General features: G+C 42.4%; 1 protein-coding gene across 1 annotated transcript; it reads right to left on the bottom strand.

Annotated features, from left to right (window-relative positions):
• Positions 1 to 15,561: 15,561 nt before the first annotated feature.
• LOC121741936 (exopolygalacturonase clone GBGE184-like) lies at positions 15,562 to 17,352 on the bottom strand. The gene is made up of 5 exons (XM_042134955.1): positions 17,179 to 17,352; positions 16,770 to 17,069; positions 16,391 to 16,680; positions 16,094 to 16,313; positions 15,562 to 15,825 (listed from the first exon to the last, which is right to left on the bottom strand). The coding sequence occupies exons 1-5, from the start codon at positions 17,350 to 17,352 to the stop codon at positions 15,562 to 15,564; spliced, it is 1,248 nt and encodes a 415-aa protein (XP_041990889.1).
• Positions 17,353 to 20,502: the final 3,150 nt, after the last annotated feature.

Raw genomic sequence — 20,502 nt, 5'->3', positions numbered from 1 at the left:
CCTTGGATCCTTAGATTGGATGGTTGTGATAACAATATCTGAGCTACATTATTAGACTAAAAAACATTATATTATTAGTCAAGCTACATTATTAGACTACACAATCTACACTACTAGACTAAAACGTGTTACATTATTAGCCGAGCTACATTATTAGACTACACAATCTACATTATTAGATGACACATGTCATTAATCTAACAGTTACATAACAAGATCCAATAACTGAAATTTGCTTTAATATTTGACAGAATTTCACTTAGATATGCTCACATCCTTCGACAAATAATTATATATATACATCCTAGCAATATGATAAAAATGTATCGAAATCATACATATATTTTATATACACTTTGTTTTTCCTTTCCAATTGAGCAATAAGTGGGGAAAAAAATTGTTTTAAATTTAGTGTACATAGGCCATTCACAATCATATATATATTTTATATACACTTTGTTTTTCCTTTCCAATTGAGCAATAAGTGAAAAAAAATTAATTGTTTTAAATTTAGTGTACATATAAGGCCATTCACAATCATATATTGATACCATCTTTTCTTTCAACAATTTATGGGTTTATACTACTTTTTTACCATATTTCTTTTTCAATAGATAATATATACAAGTCACATCTCTTCTCTTATCTATTCACATATCTCACTACTTCATTTCTTTTTTCTCTGACTAATTTATTTTAAATTAAACATTACTCCACGTTGAAATCTTAAAAATGACATTTTATAGAAAAAATAAAAAAAATTACATAATTGAATCCTAAAATTACAATTTATTGTAAGCAATAAAATACATAATCCTAAAATTAAATTGGTAGAACAAGCCATCAATACAATTTTAGTTGAAAAGCAGTAGCCGCCGCTGAAGAGTTACGCTAGAAACATGTTGCGGGAGATCGGCTACTAGTTACCAAATCTCGACGAAATATGTTCGATTAGATCTTCTTAGAGTTGGGTGTGGGTGACGGATTCGGGAGTCGGTGCCCAACATTTTAAGAACTCGTAGAATAATATCGGCGCACGTTGTTGGGGATTGTGCAACGGTAGAGCGAGAAAACAAACGGATTCCTTATGCATCTATTTAGGTTATAATGTGATTAAATCAATTTTCGTGCAATTTATTCAAGAACTATGATGAACAATGATTCAATGAACATATCAAAACCCATAATAAACATGTATTTTAATGAGTATTCAATTGTTAACTTTTAATTCTCCAAATAATCGACGTGACTAATAAACATCAACAATTAAAAATGAATTAAAAATAATGGTAATTAATGTGGAAATGAGGCTAGGTTGTTGGATAAGCTGCCACTGTTGCATGAAGATGGTCTGGATTATAAAATGGTGACGTGCTGCGTTGTAAGTGCTCTTAAGAAATTGTGGCATGGGATTAAAACGTGAAGATTTCAATACATGAATGAACCGAAGGGAATAATAATATCTCTTGCTCAAAGGAAAAGGAATGATTTGAATTTGGGTGGCATGAAGAGATCTTGAATTCACGGTCACTCTTCTCCTTTCCTACCTCTCGATTTTCTTTCTCAGATTTGGAATGTGAAATAGCATTTGAATAAGCGCTCGAGGATGGAAGTTAAATAAGTGATTGCATGGATACATGCAATACCTGAAAAGTAGAGGATTAGACTGTTATGTGTAATGTGTGTTTGTTATTCCATTTTGATGGATCCGCGAATTTCTGATGTTAGTAAATGCTGGTAGAGAATAAAGACTACGACACAAAGAATTTACGTGGTTCGATTTACTGAAGTAAATCTACGTCCACGGGAAGAAGGGAGGGCAAGATTGTATTGCTTGATCTGGGATTACAGCTTACAACACAGACTTGCTATATGATATTTTATCTCTAGAGAGCTTAAAAAACTTGTCTATCAGATCTAAGTTCTATTTATATATTGAACGAAGATCGTGGCTTGCATCACCACCCTAAGTCGTGGATGTCGTGTAGGTCATGGCCTAAGATCGTGGATGTAGCGTAGGTCATGGCCTACGATCGTGGCCTGAGTTGACACCACGTGGCAGTGGGTGTGTTGGAAGTTGTGGAAATCCTGTATGGGTCCACTAACTCCTTGTTCGGTCGAATACTGAGACCGAACTGCTTCGGTTGCCGATCTGAGAGTAGAGCTTGATTGGTTGGCTTTTACCGAGCTGTAGGCTGAGGCCGAACTCTTTGGTAATGCCGAACTCATACTCTTCCTTGGGCTTTGGGCTGATGGGCCGTCGTTGCTGTTGGGCTTGTTTAGTACACACCCCATCACTACCCCCCCCGAAGGCCGAAGTGAATCACTTCGGCATTCTGGATAAAGGCAAGGGGGAGGCTGATGTCAGGGGACGTGCCTTGCACGTGACTGCATTAAATGCGACAGCAAAAACCGGCCGTTGAATCCTGAAAAGGTGGGATTCGAAACGGTGCGACGATTTTGAAATCTTCGCCGAATCTGATAAATACCTTCTTTCTTCATCATTGAAGCACTTTTGCGACTGCTTCTTCTGCACTCTCTCTTTTTTGCGAAAATTCTCTCTCCGCTTTCAAGAATTTCTTCAGACTTTCTTCACCTTCAAAAAGTAAGAAAAATGTCTTCTTCTTCTTCTTCGGAGTCGGGTAGCGGTAGGAGAGGCGGTAAGGGGTCTTCTGGCCGGAAAGAGTCCGGGGAGAAGACCGTAGAGTATTTCCATAGTATTTTGAGTAAGGATACTGTGATATCCCTACCCGAAAAATACTTTTTTCCTGGGGGGAAGGCGGTGGTACCTGACGGTGATCATAGGGCTGACTCCCCGCCGGAGGGTTACGCCACCGTGTACGAGGCCTGCTTAGAATGCGGGCTTCGTTTCCCCCTCCCTTCTGCCTTTATAGATTTACTAGATTTTTTTCAGCTTCCTTTAGGCCAGGTGACTCCGAACTCTTGGAGGCACTTGTCGGCCTTCGCTGCCGAACTCCGTAAGTTAGGAAGGGATTTGTCCTTGAAGGCGATCCTTAAATTCTTTCAATTTAAGAGGAAGGGGTCTTGGTTTTACTTGATCCCTGTACAGCCCTTTAGGGCCTTTTGTAAAACGAAGTGGCCGAAGTGGCAAAACCGCTTCTTCTACTATGATAGGACCGCGGCTCCTAGTTTTCCCTGGAGAGGGCCGAAGTCCGTTATCCGTCATCCTCGGCCTGAACCGTTGGACGAGCTCGATGGCGAGCTCAACAAGATTCCCATAGTTAGGAAACAATACACGGAGTCTGAGCTCGTCAAGGGCGACGTCGTGTTCGACATCTCGTCTTCGGACGAAGAGGCCGAGGGTGAGGATTTCTCTTTATCTTTATGCTCTACTGCTTTAACGAAGAAAATCTGACTTTGTTGTTTTTTTTTTGTTTTTTGACAGTGAACATGCTGAATAAGGCTATCCGAAAGTCCTCCGAGCTTGTGGAGCCGGAGAGGCAGAGAGCCCCTCGCTCGGCGTCTGAAGCCGAGAAGAATCCGAAGAGGCAAAAAACCTCTTCTTCGGATCCGAAAGAGCCGGAGCCGTGTTCGGCTAAAGGGAAGGGGAAATTTCATGAGTCCCCAAGAGTGCCGGGGAAAGACCTGGTCATCTCCGAGGTGGTTGCAGACATCCCGGAACAAGTCCCTGAGCCTTTTCAATGGCCGACGAATTTTGTGGAGGTAAGCTTTCTGACTTGGCTTCTTTTCCCCATTTTTTGATGGCCATTCTGTTGAGTTTTTTCCTTGTTCATCTTCAGAGAGCCAAGCTCGTCTCCGTGGAGCTCTCCAAAGCATCCCACGACTACGAGGAGATGCAGAAGAAGTTGCATCTTGCTCGTAGTCTGGCCGAACAGGCTGAGGCCAAATTTGAGAGGGCCCGAGCTGCTAGGATCTCGGCTCAGGATGAAGCCCGGTCAGCCAAAAACCAGCTCATCATCCTGCAAGAGCAGACGAAGCACCGGGAGGCTCAGAAGGAGGCTGCCGCCGTGGCTGCCCAGGGGGAAGCTCTCCGTGTTTACACGGAGAAACTCTTTTTGAGCGGCCAGTTCTCGGCCTTTGTCGGTAGTCTGGTAAGGCTAATTACCGATAAGGGCGAGCAGGGGGCCGACGTCGTGCTGCCTCTGTACAGCCGAGAGATAGCAGCTCGGCTTCAGAATCTGCCGCTCCTTGAGGAGCTCGCTTCATCCTCGGTCCTGCTTTCTGCAGACCGAGTCCGGAGTTGTCGAGCTGATCGGGACGAGAACCTGGAGGCTATCTTTGCCTCCGTGGGACCCGTTTCACCCGCTTCGACTTACAACGGAGAGGGTGAGGCCGAGCCGCTGGAGCAGGAGGCCGAAGTCAAGCGGGCCGGGCATCCGGAGAAGGAAGCCGATCAGGAGGCGGAGGCGAGGCCGGCAGGATGCGAGGCCGAGGCTGAGGTAGCTCAGGAGAAAGAAGCTGAACCAGGCCGAGGAGCCGGAGACGAAGCTGGCGGAGTATGATTTCGTCTCCCTTCTCTTAGTCTAGTTTCTTCCTTGTAAAATGGCCTTGAAGCCCTCCTAGTGTAAAAAATTTTCCTTGTGAATGAAAAATTCTCTACACTTGTCTTCGTATAGCTTTTCGTACTCGCCTTTATTCCTGTTGTATTTTACTATCTGCTCGGTACAGCTGCCGAACTAATATAGCTGCTTTGTACTCAAGGAGATGGAGATACTTCACTGGAAACGGCTGTACTCTTCGGCTTTAGACGAAGCTGAGAAAAGAGCTATAGCCGATCAGACGAAGAATGACGAGCTTTTGGCTCGTTTAGTGAAGCTGGAGGCCGATAATAAGGACTTAGAGTCCGATAAGAAGGATCTGGAGGCCGAGCTGAATACGACCATTGCTGAGAGGACTGCGTACGAGGATTACATCCGTGTGCGCGGGGGAGTGACCATATCAGATGTTCAGAGTCGAGTTGACGAACTGTGGGAGGAATATCATGTACTCCGGAGGAACAATGCGCTGGAGAGCTCGGCTTGCCAACAAGTTGTGAAATCATTACGGCGCTGGGCTTCTCGGTACGACATCATTCTTTCCCGGCGTCCCTCAATCGAGAGATTCCTTAGGCATTTCCCGCCAACAGATGCTCGCACTCCAGATCAAGCCTCTGGTTCCCTTGTTCAAAATCCTACTCCAAGTCAACAACGAACTCCGGAACAGCCGGAAACGTCAAGACGAGAACGGGCTCAGGAGCAACCGGAATCGTCAAGACAGGGACGGACTGAAATTCGCCGAGGAGTTGTGACTATGAGCGAGCAAGATCAGCAGATGCTTATTGCAGAGACTCTTCATCGCCGAGGGGTTAGAGCTTCTCGGGCTCGCGGAAGAGGTGTTGGGTCGAGGATAGCATCTCGTCGACCTGCTTATTCTTCATCTGCTCGGAACAACCGAACTCGGCTTCCAGAGGATTTTGCAGATAGGTGGCTTAACTTTAGCAACCGAGGACAGTAGAATAGTCCTTTGTAATGGCGTAATGCCTTCTCGTAGGGGAGCTGAATTGTCTGCCGAACGAGATTTAATAAATGAAATTTTTTCCTTTCGCTTTTATCACTGCTTACTTACAGCTCTGCGAAACAATTTCATCGTGCTCGTCATCGGTCTTATGAAGTGAGCTTCTTTGATCGGACTCGTATTTGGACTTTGAAGTAAGCTTCTTTGACCGGACTCGTCTTTGATCTTATGAAGGAAACTTCTTTGACCGGACTTGGTTTGTGTTCTAATTTGGCGATTTTTGTCGCCGGGATCGAACTTTCCCTTGTCCTAATTCGGCGAGTTTTATCGCGTGGATCGGACTTTCCCAGTTAACCGAAGTGGTCTTATGCAGTAAACCTCTTTGACTAGACATGGTCGTCCTCGGTCTTATGAGGTAAACTTCTTTGACCGAACTTGGTCGTCCTAATTCGGCGAGGTTCATCGCGTGGATCGGACTTTCCCTTATTGCAGTTCGTTTCAGACGAAGTGCTTGTTAAGCTGAATTGTGGTCTTGTATCCTCCTTGGAAGCTTGGACTCACAGTCGTTGGCTTGTTGCAGTTCATTTCAGACGGACTGCTTGTTAAGCTGAATTGTGGTCTTGTATCCTCCTTAGAAGCTTGGACTCACAATAGTCTTTAATAATCGATCTAAAAAGGGGATCAGTCTTTAAAGAACGATATACCTTGGTACCATTTGTAAGAGACGACAAGCACATAGAGACAAAACACATAGAGAAAAAATGAAAAAGATGAAAGAAAAAAAAAAAAAAACTTTAAACTTTTTTTTTTTTTTTTAAAAACGACAAGTAAAAGGTACAAGTAAGAAACAAACAAATAAAAACATATACCCCTATGACCGAACTAGACACGAGACGGACTGACCGGACTTTTGTCTCTTACAAGTGGAACTTCTTGAGGTTGGAGACGTGCCATGTTCGGGGTACTTGTTCTCCTGACATGTGAGTCAATTTATAAGACCCTTTGCCGAGGACTTCTGACACCCGATATGGACCCTCCCATGTGGGTTCGAGTTTGCCCAGCTTTTCTGCTCGGCTTACTTCGTTGTTTCTCAAGACGAGATCTCCCACTTGAAATTGAAGCTTTTTCACCCTTTGGTTATAATACCGGGCTACTTGCTCCTTATACTTGGCTGCTTTTATGCACGCCAATTCTCTTCTTTCTTCGGCGAGATCTAGTTCTGCTCTCAGTCCGTCGTCATTCATTTCTGAGGAGAAATTTAGAGTTCGGGGACTGGGTACGCCGATCTCCACCGGAATTACGGCTTCAGTGCCGTACACCAGACTATACGGAGTTTCACCGTTGGAGGTTTTGGGTGTAGTTCGGTAGGACCATAGGACTTGAGGGAGATTTTCTACCCATTGTCCTTTGGCTTGTTCTAACCGAGCTTTTAACCCTTTCACCAGAATCCGGTTCGTTACTTCCGTTTGTCCGTTTGCTTGGGGATGGGAGACCGAAGTGAACCGCTGTTGAATGTTCAGCTCTTGGCACCAATTCTTGAACGTCTTGTCGGTGAACTGAGTCCCATTATCCGAGATGAGGATGTGGGGTATGCCAAATCGGCACACTATATTCTTCCAGACGAAGTCCAATGCCTTTGAGCTCGTTATCGTAGCTAATGGTTCAGCCTCCACCCACTTCGTGAAGTAGTCCACGGCAACGATAAGGAATTTCATTTGCCGAGGAGCTTGAGGAAGTGGTCCCACTATGTCTATGCCCCATTGCATGAAAGGCCAAGGGCTTTGCATAGTGTATAGATCGGTCTGCGGCATCCTTGGGACATTTGCATGAATTTGGCACTTCGTACACTTCTTGACGAGCTGCACTGCCTCTTGTACCATGGTTGGCCAATAATATCCCCATCTCAGAACTTTTTTAGCTAAAGCTCTGGCTCCGATGTGGCTACCGCACGATCTTTCATGAACTTCTCTGAGGATGTAGTCCGTCTCTTCTGGTCCTACGCACCGCAATAACGGCTGGAGGTAAGACTTTCTAAAGAGGACTCCTTCATGAAGTTCGTACCGAAGTGCTCGGCACGTGATCTTCCGAGCTTCTCTCTTATCCTCGGGCAATTGTCCTTGATCCAGATACTGCAAGATCGGCGTCATCCAGTTCGGCGAGCTGGATACTGAATGTACCTCGGCTTCATCAATGCTTCGATGCATTAATTCTTCCGCCTTTGAGCTCGGATCTGAGGCCAACTTACTTAAGGTATCTGCTCGGCTATTTTCCGCTCTGGGAATGCGGATTATCCGAAAATAGGAGAAACTTCGGCTGATGCTTTGCGCTTTGTCCAAATACTTCTTCATTCTCTCGTCACGAGCTTCACTTGTACCCAACATGTGATTTACTATGACTTGTGAATCACAATGGACTTTGAGAGATTTGACGAGCAGACTTTGCGCTAACTGGAGTCCGGCCAGGAGGGCTTCGTACTCGGCTTCATTATTAGTAGTGGGGAATAGGAACCGAAGTGAGTAGGTTACCTCGTGTCCGTCGGGAGCGACAAGTAAAATACCAGCTCCACTTCCCATCTTGTTTGAAGCTCCATCTACGAATCCGCTCCAGCAGTCCGGCGGCTCTACTTCGGATTCCAAGGGCTGTGCTAGTTCGGCATTGGCAGAATTCTTCTGTTCGGCAATAACAGGAATTGCTTGATCGAACTTTGCTTCTGCAAGAAAATCTGCCAAGGCTTGTCCCTTGATGGCTTTCCGAGGTAGATATTCAATTGTGTGCTCTCCCAACTCTATAGCCCACTTGGCGATTCTGCCTGATGCTTCTGGTTTGGTCAACACTTGCCGAAGTGGCAGATCAGTTAAGACGCATACCTTGTGAGCATAGAAGTATGGCCGCAGTCTCCTTGCTGCATTTACTAATGCCAGAGCAATCTTTTCCAGAGGTTGATACCTGGTTTCTGGACCTCTTAATGCTCGGCTTGTAAAATAGATGGGAAGCTGCTTTAGGCCTTCTTCTCGTACAAGCACCGCGCTGATGGTTTGATCCGATGCCGCTAAGTATAAGAATATTACTTCGGCTTCGGGGGGGGTAGAGAGAATAGGAAGCTCGGCTAGATAACTTTTGAGCTCGTCAAAGGCCTTTTTCTGCTCGGCTCCCCACTCGAACTTTGGTGCCTTTTTCAACACCTTGAAGAACGGCAGTTGCTTTTCGGCTGCTTGGGAAAGGAATCGATTCAGTGCGGCTAGACATCCGGTTAGCCTTTGCACGTCATGTATGGACTTCGGCATTGCCATGTTCTGAACGACTTGAACTTTTGAGGGGTTTGCCTTGAGTCCGTCCTTTGAAACCCAACAACCCAGAAACTTTCCCGAATCTACCAAAAAGGTACACTTTTGGGGATTAAGTTTGAGGTTGGCTTTCTTGAGCACGTTGAGAGTGGACTTGAGGTTGTGCTCGTACTCCGAAGTGCTTTTGCTTTTGACGACTATATCGTCAACATACACTTCGACCTCCTTTCCAATCAGGTGCCGAAAAAGCTTGTCTACCATCCTTTGATAAGTGGCTCCGGCATTCTTTAAACCGAATGGCATCTTTTTATAAGCGAAAATGCCGAAATCAGTAATGAAGGCCGTTTTTGAAGCGTCAATCTCATCCATTAAAACTTGATGGTATCCTTTGTATAGATCAAGAAAACAAAAAATTTCAAAGCCTATCAAAGCTTCTACTTTTTTATCTATGTTCGGAAGGGGATAGCAATCTTTGGGACAGTGCTTATTTAGATCGGTGAAATCTATGCACATCCGCCATCCTCCTTCCTTTTTCTTGATCATGACAGGATTGGCCACCCACGAAGGATACTTCACTTCGAATAACACATCCGCCTTCAATAATTGACGGACTTCGTCATGGATGACTTGACTTCGTTCTGCCGCAAAGAGTCTTTGCTTCTGTTTTATCGGCCGGACCGAAGGATCAATATTTAAACGATGAGTGATTACCTCGGGGGGCACTCCGGTCATGTCCAACGGAGACCATGCAAAGACGTCTTTGTACTCCTTGAGGAGCTGGATGGTTTTTTCCCGAAGTAGAGGCGTTCCCGCGAAGCCGATCTTAACCGTTCTGGATGGATCGTCTTCGTACAGCTGAACTGTCATCGAATTCGGCTCCGGTATGACTTCGGTCATTGCCTCTGACTCCGGCTGCTGTGATTGCTATGCTTGGTGGTGCCGATCTGACTGCTCGGCACTTCTAAGCGCAATTTGCAGACATTCCTTTGCTCTCTTTTGGTCACCTCGGATGACCGCTATCCCTCCTTTAGTAGGGATCTTGATGGTGAGGTGATAAGTGGAGCAAATGGCCCGAACTGTGTTGAGCCAGTCTCTTCCCAGGATGACGTTGTACGGGGACCGAGCTTTCACCACGAAAAACTCAATCATCGTACTGGAGCTAGTAGGCGCTTTCCCCACCGTGATCGGAAGGCTGATAATACCTTCAGGGCGGGTGTCCTCCTGGGCGAAGCTCTTCAGGGGAAGCGGAGCCGGACTGAGCCGAGCTGGGTCCACTTCTAGTTTGTCGAAGCACTCTTTAAAAAGAATGCTGACTGACGCTCCTGTATCCACAAACACCCTGTGGATCAGTTTGTTTGCCACTCCGGCTTGGATGACAATGGCGTCTTGGTGAGGAGAGATGGCCGGGACGGGATCAGCATCCGAGAACGTAATCACTTCGTCCTGCTTCAGCCTTTTATGCGTTGGCTCCTCTCGATTGGAGCCTCTGCGCTCTGACTTCAGGGACGACTTGGTCTTCCCGGCAGGGAGAGCGTCAATAGTCTGGATTACTCCATCATATTGCGGCTCGTCATCGTCTTCGGGATCCGGCTGCCTTTTCGGATCCTGAGGAGCGCAGTTCGCACCTCTCTGCTTCTTATTCTTCTTTGACTGCTTGCTTTGGTATTTTTTCAATGTCCCTGCCTTCACAAGAACATCGATACCTGCAGCCAAGTTTCTGCACTCCTCGGTATCGTGACCGTGGTCTTGATGGTAGGAGCAGTAGTTATCCTGGGGTCGGCGCGCGGCTGATTTCGTCATCCGCTTTGGCTTTTCGAACAGGTCAGAGTGCAGTTCGAAAATTTCCACTCTCGGCTTGTTCAGCGGTACGAACTGAGCGGGCGGCTTCTCGGGATTGAGACGGGGTCCCAATCTGTCTTGCACCGGAGCCCTTTGAATTCTTTCAAATGGAGTCCGGCGAGGATGCCCCTGATCGCTATGATCGGGCTTCCTTCTGTCTCCTCGGGACGATGAGCTGTCTAACGACCGTTTGCGACGGTCTGCCTCATCGGCCCGGGAGTACTGGTCCGCAATGTCCCACATTTCCTGAGCTGTCTGCGGACCGCACTCAACGAGCTTCCTGTAGAGAGCTCCGGGCAGGATTCCATTTTGGAATGCCGAGATGACAAGCAGATCGTTGAGATCGTCTACTTGCAGGCATTCCTTGTGGAATCTTGTCATAAAGTCGCTGATTTTTTCGTCGCGACCTTGACGAATGGAAAGCAGCTGAGCCGAAGTGATTCGGACTTCCGCTTTCTGAAAGAACCTCCTATGGAATGCATCCATTAGATCTCGGTAAGATCTAATGCTGCCTTGGGGGAGGCTATCGAACCACCTTCTTGCGTTCCCGATGAGCAGCTCGGGAAACAGCTTGCACATGTGGACCTAGTTGAGACCCTGGTTCGCCGTGTTATATTGATAGCGTCCCAAGAAATCATGAGGATCCACGAGTCCGTCATAGGTTATCGACGGAGTTCGGTAGTTCTGTGGTAGGGGAGTTCGGGTAATATCGTCCGAGAACGGAGTCCTCAATGCTCCGTACATGGCGAACCCGACATTTCTTCGGTATGGAGGAGATGGAGTTCTCCTGTGATTCCGGTACCGAGGATTCTTTCTCCTGGAAGACATGACACTACTGCGGTAGTGACTGTCTCGTATGGAGGGAGAGGGAGAATCCGCCGTTTTCGTCTCCGGCTGCTTTTGGCTTTTTTGCAGGAAGGTTAAGAATTCCTCCTGCTTTTCAGCCAAAAACAGCTTGACAGCCTCGTTCAAATCGGGCTGCTGGGAAGACTCGGTGTGACGGCTTTTGGAGCGGCTAGTTCCTTCACCGTGAGAACAGGAGGTAGTCTCCCGAGGCTGTTTCCCAGAGCTGCGGGCTGGACTAGCTTCCTCCTGGTTATCGCGAACGGTGTTACGGGTGTTACGTGATCTGGTACGCATTTTTGGGGTGGAAAAGGGTCAAAAATTCGCTTTATCACAAATTTTGTTCTCTGTTTCCCACAGACGGCGCCAGTGATGGATCCGCGAATTTCTGATGTTAGTAAATGCTGGTAGAGAATAAAGACTACGACACAAAGAATTTACGTGGTTCGATTTACTGAAGTAAATCTACGTCCACGGGAAGAAGGGAGGGCAAGATTGTATTGCTTGATCTGGGATTACAGCTTACAACACAGACTTGCTATATGATATTTTATCTCTAGAGAGCTTAAAAAACTTGTCTATCAGATCTAAGTTCTATTTATATATTGAACGAAGATCGTGGCTTGCATCACCACCCTAAGTCGTGGATGTCGTGTAGGTCATGGCCTAAGATCGTGGATGTAGCGTAGGTCATGGCCTACGATCGTGGCCTGAGTTGACACCACGTGGCAGTGGGTGTGTTGGAAGTTGTGGAAATCCTGTATGGGTCCACTAACTCCTTGTTCGGTCGAATACTGAGACCGAACTGCTTCGGTTGCCGATCTGAGAGTAGAGCTTGATTGGTTGGCTTTTACCGAGCTGTAGGCTGAGGCCGAACTCTTTGGTAATGCCGAACTCATACTCTTCCTTGGGCTTTGGGCTGATGGGCCGTCGTTGTTGTTGGGCTTGTTTAGTACACACCCCATCACATTTCAATTATGAATTAATGCAATTTACTTCTCCTTCCTCTCTCTCGACTAGTTCCTTTCCTGTAGGTGCGATTCCGGTCACCGTTCCAACCATCAGAGACCCCAATTCCGTACGAGAAATAAACTTGAAATCGTTGGATTTTTGTATGTAAAACTGATTGCTATTTGTTGGGAGAGATACGTCACAAGATAAACATATATTTTTATAATGATTTCATTTTTGGTTGCTGAAGAAAGAAAAAAGAACGTGTGGTAAGGAGTTGGGTGATATCTTTATGTAATAATTTTAGGATAAACATTTGAATTTAGGAGAACTGATATTTGGACTTCTCAAAAGTGGCCACAGCTATGTAGGAATAATTGGACTAGCAAACAAAAACTTTTATTTTTATAATTATATTCAATTGAATATAAAATATTCAAGTTCATCTTCGAAGTATTTTCCCCTTCCAATATTTTTCTATTGGAGCTTCCCTCAGTCCTTTTATTGAACATAATGATGCAAATAGGGCTTTAATAAGTTCTAATATGCAACGCCAGGCAGTCCCTAAAAAAGCCATTGTAATTCCTAGCTAATACAAGAATGAAAATAGGGACAAGCATCCATATGATCCCATAAACTTCTTTTAAGGCTTCCAATCTGGAAAAAGAATGGAAAGTCCTAGCTTTTTGAATTTTTGAATAAAAAATAAATAAGTTAGAACTCAATTCAATGGCTTATTCTATTTTGGTAGTTCAGTTGAGGAATTTATTTCTTTATGCATTTCCGGAATTTGAGTGTGTGACTTGTTATAATTGATTCTATTTCTTTCTACAGTAGAGACGTTTCATTTTGAGCAGTCATTTTGAAAAAATAATAATAAATAGTTAAAATGGAGATAGAGTAAGAGAGAGATTAATATAGAGTGAAGAGAGAGAGTAAGGTAAGAAAGAGAATAATTTAGAGAAAAGTAATTTAGAAAAGACTTTTCTCTATATTATTCTCACTCTTACTTTATTTTTTTCTCTACTTTAATTATTTATTATCTATGAAAATGAGTGTTGAAAATGAAACGCCTCTACTACAAAGGGATTACAATTATATGTCTATAAAAAATACAATAATAAGAAAATAAACTGTTGATTTATTCATTAGAATTGCACCAGGGGCGTAGCCACTTGAGGAGGGTAGGGTGCAAATGCCCCCCTCAAAAAAAATTTGTACCATTTTCTTCTTCAATTTTTGCAAAATTTTCAATTTCCTTCATAAATGCCCTCCCTTAGACATCACCAAACCGAACCGGCCCGGCTGAACCTGCCCGGAACCGGAACCGTCGGCGGCGGTTCGAACCGTGACCGGAACCGGCGGTTCCGACGGGCCGGTTCAGGTTCAAGAAATTTGCGAACCGTAACCGGCGGTTCTGAACCGCCGGTTCGCCGGTTCCGACACCTTTTCAGGCTACCACCGGCCTATACGTAGCCTTTTCAGAAACCGGGTCAGAAACCGCCGGTTTTCGTCAGAAAACTGTTGACGAAACCGGCGGTTTCTGGCCAAAAACCGGCGGTTCAAGGAGTAAACCGGCGGTTCCGCCGGATTTCAAAATTTTGAAATTTGTAATTTGAAATTTTTTCTTTATTTTTTCTTTATTTTTTCTTTTTTTTAATCACATTTTTTCCCTATAAATACCCCCTCCTCTTCATTTTCTACTTATCTCATTCTTGTGTTGATAAGAATTTCTCTCTCAATCTCAATTTCTCTATTCTCCATCCTCATTCTCTCAAGTTGTTTACGTTATTTGCGCTCATAATTTACTCACGTTGTTCTTGTTCACGTTATCATATTCACATAAACACTACTCTCTATTCTCTACTTCCAATTTCCATAATATCATATCTTCATCTCGTCGTGGTGGTGATCGGGGCAACGGTAAAATTGCAAATTACAACGGTAAAATTGCAAATTACAACTTTAAAATTACAAATTACAACTTAAAATTACAAATTACAACTTCAAAATTGCAAATTACAACTTATTACTTAACATTAGAAATTACAACTTTAAAATTACAAATTACAACAATTACAAATCGAAAAATTTAAATACAAGTTACTTACAACAATTACAAGTTACTTACAACAATTACAATTTACAACAATTATAAATCAAAAATTTTTAATATAAGTTACAACAATTACAAATTTACAACTTACAAGTGTTGACAAAAAAGACTTAGAAGATCATTAAAAGATATTCCTCATTTGATAAGTATCTTATTGGTGAAAAAGTGGGTAATGGGTATCTTTGGGGCAGATGGTACTGGAACACAAATTTATATATGGAATCTGAATTAAGTAATAAGTTGTAATTTGCAATTTTGAAGTTGTAATTTGTAATTTTAAGTTGTAATTTATAAATTTTAAGTTGTAATTTGTAATTTTAAAGTTGTAATTTGCAATTTTACCGTTGTAATTTGTAATTTTGAAGTTGTAATTTGTAATTTTGAAGTTGTAATTTGTATCAATAAAATTGTATTTGTAATTTGTATCTCTAAAATTGCTTTATTCTAATTTTATTTATGCAAATATATTTACATTTTTTACTTGAATTACATATTTATAATGAAAAAAAAATCAAAACGAACCGCCGAACCGGCCGAACCGGCCCGGAACCAGCCCGGAACCGGCCAATCACAGGCGGTTCCACGGTTCACTTGAACCGGCTGTTCCACGGTTCACGAACCGGAACCGCCGCACCTTGGCCGGGCCGGTTCAGGTTCAACAATTTATTGAACCGGAACCGGCGGTTCCGAACCGTGAACCGCCGGTTCCGGAACCGTGGTGACGTCTACCCTCTCTCAAACTCTAGAAATTTCTTTGTAAATATATTTTTGCCCCTTCTGAATTGAATTCTTGGCTCCGCCCTTGAATTGCACAATCCTTCTAGTGTGCAATTTCTCCATTCGCGCGGCGCTACACGTGCAATAATAATATTATGCACATAGCATCGCAAATACACAAACAATTTAAATAAAATTAAATAAAATTAAATCAAAGACTGACAAAAAATTACTACTACTAAATTTGATCAAATACACAAACAATTTAAATAAAATAAAATAAAATAAAATAAAATCAAAGACTGATAAAAAATTACTACTACAAAATTTGATCATTCACTCCATCCTTTTTGATGTTAATAAAAAGCCTAGCAAGTGGGAGGAGGAGGGATGACAGTGCCGGAAGGCTTGATTCCGGTGGCGCTCTGACAGGCAGATGAGACGGTCTTGGCACCCCCCCACAGGCTTCAAGTCAATGTCAGCCAATTCGGTGTTTTCGCACGGGTTGGTTGTGCTGCAGTTGAACATGATAGGAATTTCAGAGGTTGTGGTGCCCTTGATTCTTCTGAAGTGGACGTCGCTGATTTTGACATTGGATTGCTACAAGAAACATGAGATGCCTGATGTGCGAGCGAGCACGTAAAAAATGATATACATATATACTACTCTCTCTGTCCCATTAAAAATGAAACGTTTTCTTTTTTTGGGTTGTCTCATTAAAAATGAAACATTTTCTAAAGTGGAAACAATACTATCTCTACTTTTTTTTTCTCTTCATTAACTCATAAAACATCACTGCATAAAATTTCGTGCTGAAAAGAAAATGTTTCATATTCAATGGGACAGAGGGAGTACATGACATACGTACCTCAGCAACCATCTTGGAGAAGTAATGTTGATCGATGATGATGGGATTCTTGACACTATCCAAGGTCAGATCTTCGAACACGATGTTGGTGGCAGTCATCACCAGCGACTTGTGGTAGCTCTTGATTCGGGCACCATTGGTTGTGCCCGTCAAGGTACAACTACAGAAGGTGATGTTCCCGACGCTCAGTTCGTAGGGATGCTTCCCAAAACTCCCCACACTAAATATCATCAGCAATTTAATTTAATTTAATTTAAATGATTACTAGATTCAAATAAAAATACTCCCACTACTCACGCAAGACCATGTCCGGGTCCGCATTTGACATTTTTAACCAAGATGTTTTTGCTGCATGTACCAATGGAGATGCAATCATCACCGGTTCCAATGACGGAGTCGGTAATCTCCACATTGGTGGCATTGCTGAGATGGATTCCGTCTGTGTTGGGGCTTTCGTCAGGGGCAGTGATGGTCATTTTTGTCACCTTGATGTTACTACTGTCAATCAACTTGCTATGGAATCCCATAGCATCCACTAAATTTAGGTTGCTAATGTCCCCATTCTGCGACGATTGGAACGTGAAACTCTATTGCATAACAAAAACACTATAATGTTAATATAAATACAATTAATACTCCTAAGTCCTATCTTTGAAAAATGTTACTACTAACTTACAACGGGCATGCGTGCCTCTTCTTTGGCGAACTTCCATGCATTTGCTCCTTGGGTGTTAAGGGTGCCTCCGCCCGTGATCTTCAAGTTGTCCGCGTGCTCAATCAAGATCCACTTCTCGTTGGAATAGGCGCTCGGGTTGGGATTTTCCAACAGGGTGCTCTGAATATCGATGATCATTGGAGGTGTTGCCTTGCACCTCTCCTTAGGACTACTTCCCCCATCAAGTATTTCCCGGGCTGGACCAAAATCCCCGCCCCCCCCTGTGCTCTCGCATCCTGCCCTCCATGCTTGAATAAGCGACTACAAATGACATTCATTATTAATATAAATAAATAAATAAATAGAGCATCATTTTCATTTTCATGCATTTGCAGGATTACTATAAATTAATATGTGTACGAAAATTAACCATTGCATCATCGGTGGTGCCATCGCCCTTGGCACCATATTTGGTGATGTCGAATACGGTCTCAGCCTGCAGGAGGCGGCGTTGTTCGTCGGCAGCAGCAATGGTGTTGATAATGATCAAACAGCTTATGCTTAGGGCAAGGGAGCCCATCATATGAACACAACTAGTAGCCATAAATGTTATTCATGGATCCTATTTTACTTTATTTTTTCTATCCAGATTTTATTTCACTCTTGTTTTTGTATGTTATGTAATTCATCGGCATTATATATGCGATCATCTACGTAAAATGCTACATTTGTTCGCCGGCAGCAGCAATGGTGTTGATAATGATCAAACAGCTTATGCTTAGGGCAAGGGAGCCCATCATATGAACACAACTAGTAGCCATAAATGTTATTCACGGATCCTTTTTTACTTTATTTTTTTCTATCCAGATTTTATTTCACTCTTGTTTTTGTATGTTATGTAATTCATCGGCTTTATATATGCGATCATCCACATAAAATGCTACATTTATTTCTATTTTTGGCAAATTGTTGGTTAATTTCAGACCTATAATTTCTTTATACTGTTCATTATTTTGGCTTGTTTTTAGCCACGGCAGAATAGGAGAAATGTGCTAGTTATGATGTAGAAATAGGTGGATCTTGGATGCTTCATAGCCAATGGCACACATGCCCGTTGTAAGTTAGTAGTAACATTTTTCAAAGATAGGACTTAGGAGTATTAATTGTATTTATATTAACATTATAGTGTTTTTTTTATGCAATAGAGTTTCACGTTCCAATCGTCGCAGAATGGGGACATTAGCAACCTAAATTTGGTTCTGGGGACATTAGCAACCTAAATTTGGTGGATGCTATGGGATTCCATAGCAAGTTATTGACAGTAGTAACATCAATGGGCACAACCAATGACGAGCACATCACCTTCAGTAGTTGTACCTTGACGGGCACAACCAATGGAGCCCGAATCAAGAGCTACCAAGAGTCGCCGGTGATGACTGCCACCAACATTGTGTTCGAAGATCCGACCTTGTATAGACTTTCTTAGTGATGGGATATCAGGAACACTCAAGTTTACTAAGATTAGTAATCCTTTTTAATATAGTATATTAAAGTTTAATCTATTTTATTTAGTAAATTTTTTTAACCTCAAAACTTTCTAATCTTTTTTTCCTATTTGTAATAATGGACTACGTTTTAAGCATCACCAAAATTTATGAAACTAAGCAAAATTTGATAAAATTTCATGATTTAAAAAGATATTATCCCCACAAATAAATATGATTGTGATTCATCATATTATAATAATTTTTTATATATGTAAATATTAATCCGTATAACAAAAGTAGGAGTAACAATTTTTTTGTCGTGCATGAAGAATTTTTTTTATACTAATATTTTTCTTACAATTCATAATCATGCATTTAGCTTGTTATGTATGAGTTGTTGTAATTCACATCCATGAAGGCTTCGTGATATAAGGCTAGTTCACACGAAAGAAGAACAGAACAGTGTATTTAAGCAAAACAAATTAAAGAAGAACAGAACAATGTATTTAAGCAAAACAATTAATCCCTCGGTCCACCATTTATAGTCCTATTTTGACTCGGCACCGATTTTAAGAAATTATTTGACTTTGTGAAGAAAAAGTGAAAAATAATAAAAAAAAAACACAAATGTGACTTTGAATGACGGATATCCCAAAATGACAAAATTAGACTTTAAATCGCACGGACAGAGGGAGTACTATATCTTTCTTAACATTGTAGATAATTATAAATTAGAATATCATAATAAATATTTTAATATACTCCCTCCGTCGTAACAAAATAGAATAGTTTTATCATTTTGGGTCGTCCCTCAAAATTAAACTAATTAAAAATTTGAAAAGTTTTAACCAATTACACATGATCGACACCACTAATAATCTGGATCCCCACTAATATTACTTCCATGACCTTTTTTTTCTCTCTCTCTTACTTTACCAACTATACATTAAAACTCGTGTCATTTATAAGATTGTCTATTTTTTTAGGACGGAGGAATTAATTAAGAAATCAAGATCTAGACCAGGTTAGAGATCCGGGGAAAATTTTCATTACTCTATCTATTACAACCATAGAAACTACAAAAAATAGAATGAAAATGAAAATTACAACTAAAGCGATAAAACAAACTAAAACTATAAGTCCAAGTCCAGAAAAACTTTGTTTTCGCAAAACAAATTATGTCACTGATAGTGCTCTCGGAGTGACGTATTATCCCCAAAAATAAAATGATTTTCTTCTAGCATGTAGAAACACCTTGAATCCATTAGGCACCGACAAACTTGGTGTTGTTCCGAGAATAGAGCAAACAAAATTGTAGCTAGGTAAATGCGAATGCTATTGCTTTGTACTTGTGCTTGTGTATTCTTCTGACTAAAGTAATGTCTATTTATAGGCCAAAGATTATCATTGAAGGACCATATAATGATATTGGTGGTTGCATAGAGGTAAAAGGCCAAAAACCGGTAAATGAACGTTAGAACCCACGATTCCAATTGAATATTTGAATTTGGATATAAGAGGAAAGATGGTACTTAGAAAGTAATTGCGATGAGATTTAGTTAAAAAAAGGAAATGATAGTTGTTGAATTTACTGAACAAAAATGTTAGTATGTGTTACGATCACAAATTGTAGAAGGGAAGTCGCCGGCTGATGATTATGGAAGAGTGATACGTGATACACACATGCATGCAACCGTTAGAGCCGTGGGAGCTAGCATGGACCGTTGGAGCTGACCGTTGGGGTTAGCTAACTGTGACGTGGCATTAGTTAAGAGACTCTGACCAATGGGAGGGAGGCAATGACGTGTTGTGGCCAATGAGTGTGAAGCACGTGGATGTTAGTTAACAAGCGAGAAGAGAGCGAGCTAGGATGCGGAGTATAAATAGTAGTAGTTGCTCTTTCATTTGAGGGGGTCGATATTGTGTTGTTGAGTTGTGTTCATGCTTAGATCGTGGATCTAGGGCGTGTGTCAATGTTCCTACCTTGTTCTATCTTTGATTTCTACTTGTAATCGTGAGACTCGTTCATTCAATAAGATTCCTACCTATTCTTCTTAGCTCGTGAGATTATCTTAGCTCGTGTTGGTGATAATTGCGTGATTGTTGCGAAGTTACGATCATCATTGGGAAGCCACGAGGAAGGATCGTAACAAGTGGTATCCAGAGCTGCTAATCCTCGGACAAAACGGCCAAAACGGCGACGCGAATTACGAAGGTGAAATCCTAGGGCAATGGACGTTGAGAGGAGAATTGGGGAAAGGTTGAAT

Source organism: Salvia splendens, chromosome 1 (genome assembly GCF_004379255.2).
Source record: "Salvia splendens isolate huo1 chromosome 1, SspV2, whole genome shotgun sequence".
In the NCBI taxonomy this organism is placed as follows: domain Eukaryota; kingdom Viridiplantae; phylum Streptophyta; class Magnoliopsida; order Lamiales; family Lamiaceae; genus Salvia; species Salvia splendens.
Note: the sequence above shows the minus strand (reverse complement) of the source record. Positions and strands in the feature narration are given on the sequence as shown.

What these genes read in the sequence shown, in the direction of transcription:
- LOC121741936 (XM_042134955.1), bottom strand. Translation starts at nt 17,352, where the DNA reads ATGGCTACTAGTTGTGTTCATATGATGGGCTCCCTTGCCCTAAGCATA. An exon ending in AAGAGGCACGCATGCCCGTT is followed by an intron (nt 16,681 to 16,769) that starts GTAAGTTAGTAG and finishes GTTATGCAATAG; the next exon opens with AGTTTCACGTTCCAATCGTC. An exon ending in TCTCCAAGATGGTTGCTGAG is followed by an intron (nt 15,826 to 16,093) that starts GTACGTATGTCA and finishes TGTTTCTTGTAG; the next exon opens with CAATCCAATGTCAAAATCAG.